We start from the raw sequence: 9,004 nt of genomic DNA, 5'->3' as shown, positions 1-9,004 counted from the left end.
TGCCTCAACCTTCCTGATATTGACCAATAGTTCGTTCTTCGGGGTCGGTCACTCCACATGGTACCATCATATTGTTAAACTCTTCAGTGTATTCATCTGTGAAACAAGTCCCTCGTTGGAATTGGTTCATGTCCACAAAACCATCTTTTACATAATTTCTGGTAGATACTTCTTACGAAGCTCTTTCCTCATTTTTTCTCATGATCTAATTTTTTATTTTTCCGTCTTTTCTCGATAAAGCATTAGTCTTTCCCACCATATTGAGGCTTGCTTGTGAAGTTTTATTGCCGTGATCACTACAACAAAAATGGTTTTTAGCAGCGGGCAAGACCGCTGCTCAAAGCAGGCTCGACCGCTACCATTACCTTTAGCAACGGTTATTTAACCGCTACTAAATCTCGCGTCCCTATATGTTATGGCAGCGGTTACCACCGCTGCTACATAGACCGCTTGTGTATGAAACTATTTAGCAGCGGTTATAATCGCTACTGAGTTCGACTCTGAGGAGTCTAGGTTCGCCAATATAGCAGTGGTCTTAACCGCTGCTACATTTGTTACTTGCACTAGCGGTCTAATTAGCCGTGATTACAACCGCTACTAAATATCTAAAAGTGGACTGGGTTTTGCATCATATAGCAGCGGTCCTAACCGCTGCTAAAGTTGTTATATACACTAGCCGTTCCAGTAGCAGCGATTACAACCGCTACTAAATATCTAAAAGTGGACTGGGTTTTGCATCATATAGCAGCGGTCATGACCGCCGCTAAAAGTTACAGTTTTTTTTAAAAAAATTTAATTTTCAGCAGATCCCAAAACACGGGAATAACAAATTTGTTTGATACATAACCTGTTTTACAATTAGAACCTGTTATATACACATTACATTTATAAAAACCAAAAACTATACTATTTCAATCGATCAATGTTCACATCAACATTTTAAAAAAAATGTGTTTACATCGCTGGACTTTTCGCCTTCATTCATTCTTGTTGATTACCAAGCACACTCAAATGAGGCTCCATTCTAATGAGAAATTACGAACCATATTTCCAATAAATTGGTTTCTTCGATATTAGAGACCAATATAAACCAAGAATTTTACATACAATACATCCCCTCTCTCTTAACCACGAATTGATGCTTGAGGCACGGCAGGTAAACCCAGTTCATCTTCAGCCTGTTACACAAGAAAATTACATGAAAGTACAGAGGAAAAAAGAAAACAAACAATTTCATTTTATAGTAAAAACCCTTGTGTGTCATCATAATGCACGAGTTATTCAAATGCTGAAATGAACCCAATAACTGCAACCCTCATTTTGATGATTTGCAGCCCTTTAAGGCCCTGTTAGTTTTGGATTTTGAGAATTGATTCCGTCCAAAACCGATAATTGGGCTCAATAATTGCATTTAGAACCTGTTTGTTTTGTAACTCTATTTTTTAAACAAATCAGAGTCGCCTGTGTGAATTTTTAGCAATTTAACAGAGGTAATGCAGATGATGCATGCTACCTCTGCGTTATATCTGCCAGGTGGCATTGCTACATTGCCTGAAGGTGCTGAAGGTGCTGAAGGCAAATTGAGTTCAGCCTCCAGATCAGGTTGAAGATATGAGGGCATGCCATCATGCTCAGTCTCCGTTCCCATGTCAGCTTCCAAGGCATCAAGCTCTGAAATCACGTTATCAAAAGAGAAAGCGAAACAAAGAGAGTGAATCAAAATGTACAGAATCCAAGAGCCCCTGACCATGACCATCATAAACCCATAAATGAAACTAGTTCTGATGCAAGTTACATATGAAAATAACTCCCAAACGAGAATATGTTGTTAGATTACCGCCCATAAGGTCGTCTTCATCAAATTCATCGGGTACACTGTAGCTTCTACCAAGTGATTCTTGAATTTCGTTACTCACGTCCATCAGATCCATCATCTCGTCTTGCATGTTCTACACATAGCAGGAATCAAAGGAACCATTACTCAGAACACTGTGATGAGCAACGTGCTATCAACTTATCATAAATTCATAAATTAAATGAGAAGCTTAGATCGAAAACAAAGATGAACCAGGAGAAAAGTGTTTCGGGATCATACACCCATGTCTTGAATCTTAACAGTCTTCATCATCCCTTTTAACTCCTTATTTGCAAATTTCGACGCTGACATCTGAAAAGACGGTAGAGAAATTAAGTAAAAGAACTTTACAAAAGCATCGAAGATATTTTTCAACTTTGCCGAGAAACTATTACACTTACTGTCTGTTGAGCATCTTTAATACCCTCGGCTGCAAAAGAAACCTGATCAAGGTTAAATGTTTGATTATAAAGCATATCACGTTGTCCTTCATACCTGCAGTAGATCATTTCAAGTGAATGTGGCCAAAAATCTATCAGCCAGAGAACAATTAGTAATATGAATGACTGGTGGAGGACAATGACGCCATTTTAGATCCTTGAGGAAAAAATATCCAAACAGAGAAAAAATAAAAAAAGAACAATAAAGAAGTGAGGGGGGAAATGGAGATAAAAGAAGAACAGATAATCTGAGAAGAAGAAGAGGGAAAACAACCAACCTTTCCATCACCCACAATCTCCTCTCCTCCATCTGAACATCACCTCCTTCAACAATCCACCATCAGCCTCCTCTCCTCCATCTCAACATCACCTCCTTCAACAACAATCCACCATCGTCCCCCTCTCCAAGACATCCCAACAACCATCATCTCTATACCTTATAAAGTTCCCATTTGGAATAGACAACACAGAGACATTAAATGGCTTAAATTTGTACGAATTGTACATCAAAATACCTTACATAAAAATAACATAATGTGGCAAAATTCATTACATGTGTAGATTGACTGTAATGATGCACTACTTCAAACTTAGAAATGAAATATAAAGGTTCATACATCAACCATAGAAATGGAATAAGACAAAGGGACTGAAGTGCTTCGTGTTTGGTTAAGTACATCAAAACCCCATACAAAAAGTTACCAAAATCCATGCATGTACTAAAGAACAGAAATAGAAAAGACACAAGAAACTGGCTTAAGTGCTTCCTATTCGTTTGACCTGCAAAAAAAAAAATTAGAATAAGTGACAGATTCAACAAAGTCGAAATAAATTTATTAATAAATAAAAGTATCATATACTTACAAAGGAAGAAACCCATGGCACATGTCCTCCTGCGGCGTCTCTAATAGTTTTGCGTCGTCCTGATGGTCTTATTAGAGGTTCAGTACCCACCATTGCAACCCTGATACTAACCAGAGAGAATCCATCTCCCATTGGTTTGCCATCAACTAGAGTCATCGGATCATTACTCACAAGAAGTCCCTTGGCCACTTCAAGCCCCGGTTCTTTCATGCTCATCAAAATAACCTTAGCAACATTAAAGAAATGAAGCCAAGTACATTTATACTCCAAAATTATAATAGTAAAGGAAATACATGATTAATTGGATGAAAACGTAAAAACCATTTATACCTCAGGGCGAGAGCGATCTATGTTGATACTAGAGGGGGACGAAGCATCCATTCGTGTAGGTGTCCCCTCAGCAGGAGCCTTAAATATTTTAAGGTAGATCCATCATTCAAAAGCATCATATCACATATTTATAACTAAATCCTAACGAACAAAATTCAAATTTTACCTGGCTGCGCGTGTAAGTCGATATGAAATCATCAATCTTTTGGGTAATAGCCTCCTTAAACTAGCTATTCTCCTCCCTAAGTTGTTCAATTACATCTCTTTGTTGTTCGATCTATGTACAGTAATTCATGCGACTTGAGGATGACCCAAATGTGTTAGTCAAGTTTGCACCATATCCCATCATCCGTACTCGGCCACGCCTTTCTGATCCCACACACTGGGCAAAGCCGTCGTCCCTAGCAACAATGCCGGTAGTGGTGGCCTCTGGATGCTGTGTCTCATACTCTTTAAATTTGTTCTGAAAGTAAAATAAAGATAACTTATAAGAAAACTACCCAGTTAAACCAAGAAATATATAAATATAAACATTTTATACCCTAACATACCATCAGTTCCTCTGAGGCTGGATCAACAAGCTTCCCATTCTTCTTGGTATGAGTACGCTTAAACATTTCGATGCGGCTAAGATTCCCACCCGCCTCACTCTGTATCATTGCGAAACTCTTACTCCCCGCAGTATGCATACTTTTTTGTTTGGACATATTAGCCTTATTGGTTTTACTCAGCTCCTGCAATTTAGAATTAATATAATATAAATTATAAATCTTTGAATGAAATCACAGAAAAACCAAAACAATAATATCACATCTTACCTGACCTAGCGGGGAACGCCAATGGATGCAAAGTTTCCTCCACTGCGATTGTTCTACTCTCTGCTCTGTGCATGGCATATTTTCATCGAAGTACTATTTTTTTATCTTAAACTTCCATTTTTTCCATTTTAGACCGATATTACCAATCACTCAACTCTTATGTATCTCATGAACATCGTAAGTTTGCTAAAAGGTCATGTAAAATGTTAATAATATGATGGAATTAAAATGAATGCAATAAGAAAATCTAACATAAATTTCATTTTCATCGTACCTGAACAATATCCCACACATCTTCTTTGTTTTCATTCGGCATTTGTCTCCAATCAAGATAGTCAATGGACAACTTAGGACCAATTCTGGCAACAGAGCCTAGGAAATTCGTGAATTTTTTCCCTGTTTTACCTATAGGCTGGCTCAGCTCATTGAACTTCACTCTCTTCTTCGGGCCTTGTTTTCCCCACGTATCTTTGCAATAAGTCGGACCCCGAGTCCTCCTCGACGAGGAGGTAACATCTTGTGTCTCTGAGGGCTGGGAGTGTGGCAGCTCATCCATGTGCTGAGCAAGGTCATCTTGGTAGTGATCCTGAGTATCATCAGATGAATCTTGATCCTGTAACTGTGACGATGGCCTCAAGAGATTTTGTCGTGTCATCTCTAATTACCTGCACAAGATTATCAATTGAGATTAGTATTTAAATTAAAAAACATACAACTAGTGTAAAAAAAGATAACAATTTCACAATTTAAAAGTGGGTCAAATAACAATGAGAGAACAAAATTATAGAAATAACAACAATGAATAATAATTTAAAATTTTGATGGTATGAATAATAATTTAACAAGTCCCTAGCTTAATGCATCAAATAAACAAACTAACCTACTAGTAAGGCTAATGCATCAAATGAAAAAAAAAAACTACAATAATAAGCATGAAAGGGCCAATTGTAGATATTCTAGTGGATGCTCCTTCATGAAACTAACAGCCAATTGAAAATAATAATTTACAGTTTTGCCAAATAAATAAAATTGATTTAAGAGTGTAGTGACCATACTCTAGATCATCCATGTCAACATTAGCATCGTCAGTATCATCTTCGTCACTACCATCTGATTCACTATCACATTCTTCGTCATCATCTTGAATTTTCTGGGTCAAGGTTTCCAACGGTTCATCAAATATTGTCCCAACTATATCTGTCTGTTCCCATCTACCAATGTCTTCCAAATTTTGGATTTCCACTGCCTCGATCTGGACATATGCTTCCTCATTTTCCCCACCCACGTCATACAAGTCCCTAGGTTTCGTCTTCACAACCACGTGCCAATCTTTTTTGCTGGGGTGATCTTGCACGTAGAATACCTGCTCAGCTTGAGATGCAAATACAAAAGGCTCATCTTTATAAATTTGCCGTGCCATATTTACAACCGTATAACCGAACTCATCTATTTTCATTCCCCTGTCCGGTGTTAGAACATCAAACCAATCACACTTGAAAAGTAATGCCTTCAGTCTTCCGTAATAGTTAAGTTCCAAGATATCTGTCAAAACACCGTAATAACTAACATCTCCTGCCATTGGATTCCGATCCATAGAGCTTGAAAGACTTCTTGTACTTGCAGTGACAACTACCATTCTTCGCATGTCCCTCGGAATCACTTTCGAAGTTTAAGATTCCATCGATTTTGGGAACACTTCTCTTGGGTTTGGCGATGACGGAATGTTTCTTGAGCCACCCCTTTGCCCTTCGTGTCCATTTTCCTATCTCATCATTTTCTACGGGGCTTAGAGGTTTCCCCTTCTTCAAGATCATTACTTCTTATAGGGTTTAGGAGTTCCCTTCACTTTCGAGATCATTTCTTGCGCGTTCCTCGGGATCCTTTTCGAGTTTCAGGATTCTATCGATTTAGTAGTTCTTTTTATAGGTTTTTGTCTGTTCCTTTGGTTTAGAATTTTACCCCTTGGGTTAGAGGTTTTTCATCTCTCGTTTATTTAGGGTTTTCCCTCGTAGGTTGGAACTCGTCTCTTTTGGTTGCTGGCTAAGCCTCGTCAGCTTTTGGTCATCTCTTTGAGATTGTTTTTTTTTCTCGTATCGGAATTTTAGTTCCCTCGTTTGTCTTTTTTCTCCTTAGGCTACCATGAGAGGGAGAACCCCTAAACACTATAAACAGAAATGACCCTGAAGAAGATGGAATCTCTGAACCTTCTAGAAAAAAGGAGGAATCTCTAAACGTCACGAGAAATTCAAGTATGAGAAGGACGAGAAGGGTAAAGGGGTGCCAAGTAGTCCTTGCCCTTCCCTAAAATTTCTCGCAAGCTGAAAAAGTGTAGTCGAATAAAACATGACTATGGTAATATCACCTCTCAAAGAAACAGACAAAGGGATTCTCCTTATCATCTATGGGATTTAGGAATTTGGATTAGGGGCATAACCAGTCCCCTGAATTCCCAGACTTACTTGACATCTGGTTGTGCTGAGAAATTGAAGCAAAAAAATGGCAAAGCAATATAAAACTAGAGACTAGCAAGACGGGCATGATTTTCATTAATTTTTAGCAAGGTCCTTGCTATTGAAATGTATTTCCTCGATCAAAACATCAGTGACAAAATCCAAAATGTAGAATTTGAAGTTCAAAACCAAAATTAGCATACAATGAAACAACAGCATTGGTTTTGGAAAATCAAACAACTCGATTAAAAGAAAGGGAATTAACAGGGTGATGAGAAAATTACCTTAGAAATGATATGGTCCTTGGTATTTAACAAACTGAGATTCCTGAGGTGGGATCCTTGGCTTCAAGATCAGCTTCAAGGGACTCTCCTCTTCTGCAATTTCTTGGCAGCTTGAATTTCCATCGATAGCAATAGAGAATTGAATGGCCAGACTTAATCAAGTACTCAAAAGTATAGACTCGACGCTTTCAATGAAAGTCATTTGATGTGCTCAAAGCTCACTTGGCAATACTTGATGAAGGAACCGCAACTGCGAGCACACTGCGATCACGGATGCAACTGCAACAAAGTCAACTTCCACACCCGCTGCAAATCTGGTTGTACACTCTCAGCGCCTCTTCTGGCGTTCCATTCCGTGAATAGCCTGTGAGAAGCGCGTTCCAAGTGACAACATCTCTTTCAGTCATTCCATCGAACAGCCGGCGAGCACTCTTAATTTTGCCATTTTTCATGTATATGTCTATCAAACCAACAGTCACAAACGGATTTGAATTGAAACCAAATTTTACAGAGTGGGTATGGATCTGGATTCCATGTGAAAGCATAAGAGAAGAAGAGCAAGCTTTCAAGAGAAGGGGAAAGGTGAATCTATTTGGAAATACATCGTTTTCGAGCATCTCTGGGTTTTGAGGATAGGAACCATAAGCTAAAAGAGCCGAGCTCAAATCACCTAATTTTCCATAAGAGGACACTAATTTGGTTGTGAGGCTGAGATTGGGGGAGTTTGGAGAGGGTGTTTTTGACAGCCGAGCGTGAGATTGTTTGAGGAGGGAGAGGGATTTGCAGAGAAGTGGTTTCATGGATGATTGAGCCAATGGTGCTCGGGTGGGGATGGTGAAATGAGAAGAGGGTTTGATGGTTGAGGTCTAGGGCTAGGTTAGGTGACTGAAAATGATAGTGATGGGTTAAATGTAGAAGATGGACGGATTCCGGGCCGGAATCTATGGATCTTGCTCGTGAATAGGAGTTGGGGTGGAAAGAGATGGTGGTGATACTTGGGGTAGATGGCCTTAGTGACGGTGGCTGGGGTGGAGAAGCTCCGGTGGAGAAGAAGATGGAGGAGGTGGGTGGCCATGGCGGAGGTGGGGAGCCGGCACCGGCGAGATTGCCGGAGAAGAGAACCTGCAAAACCCCTCTCTCTCCCTCTCTGTCTCTCTCTCTCTCTCTCTCTCTCTCTCTCTCTCTCTCTCTCTCTCTCTCTCTCTCTCTCTCTCTGATGGTGATGGCAATGGGGGATTTGGGATGAAGTGGGAACCAAGGAAAAATGGTGGCCGATGGTGGGTTTCGATGGGGAAGGAAAAATAAAAATGAGATGGGTTTTAAGATGATGGTGGAGAGGCCGACCGGTGATGGGAGGTGGCTTGGTGGTGGTGGCTATGGAAGATGGAGGATCGTGGTGGTTCTGCAGAGAATGGAAGAGGTGAGGGTAGAGATTTTTGAAATGGGCTGTTGGAGAAGATGAAGGTGTGAGATGGGTTTCAAGGAGGAAAAGGAAATAGGGATGGTCGGCAATGGGGGGTGGAAATGGTTATGGTGGTGGCCGAGCTCGTCGGATCTCCGACAGAATCGCCGGAGAAGAAGGCTGAAATCCTTCTTCCGCTTCTCTCCCTTTTCTCCCTTGCGGCTGCAGAAAATCCCCTCCCCCTTTCTCAAACCCTAATTCGTTGTCTTATTTAGGGAAATGATAAATTCACACCCCCCCCCTCCTCCATGAACAGCCCTCCCTAATCCATTTACAAACATCTTTTTTGTACTAGCAGGGGGGGTCCCAAGCAGAAAATAGGGGCAAAGATCCCCTTTCTCTATACGATCCTAACCCTCTGATTTGATCCAGCGGCCAATAAAGATTGCTTGCGAATGAAGCAATATAAAATTGCCAAGAATGCCCTCCCTCACATGGGAAATGACGTATTTCACCCGTCCCTTCTGAACTTGCACCACGACACTGCCCTAGCTCGTTCGC

At 40.2% G+C, this 9,004-nt stretch overlaps 1 protein-coding gene across 1 annotated transcript; it reads right to left on the bottom strand.

The window, feature by feature from the left end:
* Positions 1–968: 968 nt before the first annotated feature.
* Positions 969–2,605, bottom strand: LOC143880702 (vacuolar protein sorting-associated protein 60.1-like). The gene is made up of 6 exons (XM_077383675.1): positions 2,574–2,605; positions 2,257–2,350; positions 2,096–2,167; positions 1,838–1,949; positions 1,514–1,671; positions 969–1,178 (listed from the first exon to the last, which is right to left on the bottom strand). Exons 1-6 carry the CDS (start codon positions 2,603–2,605, stop codon positions 1,125–1,127), a joined length of 522 nt encoding a protein of 173 aa, XP_077239790.1. The 3' UTR covers positions 969–1,124.
* Between the last annotated feature and the right edge of the window lie 6,399 nt (positions 2,606–9,004).

This window comes from Tasmannia lanceolata, unplaced genomic scaffold (genome assembly GCF_043159265.1).
Source record: "Tasmannia lanceolata isolate RefF3 unplaced genomic scaffold, GAP_Taslan_0.1 ptg000007l, whole genome shotgun sequence".
NCBI lineage: Eukaryota > Viridiplantae > Streptophyta > Magnoliopsida > Canellales > Winteraceae > Tasmannia > Tasmannia lanceolata.
The sequence above is the reverse complement of the archived record's forward strand: the minus strand, read 5'-3'. Positions and strand labels throughout refer to the sequence as shown.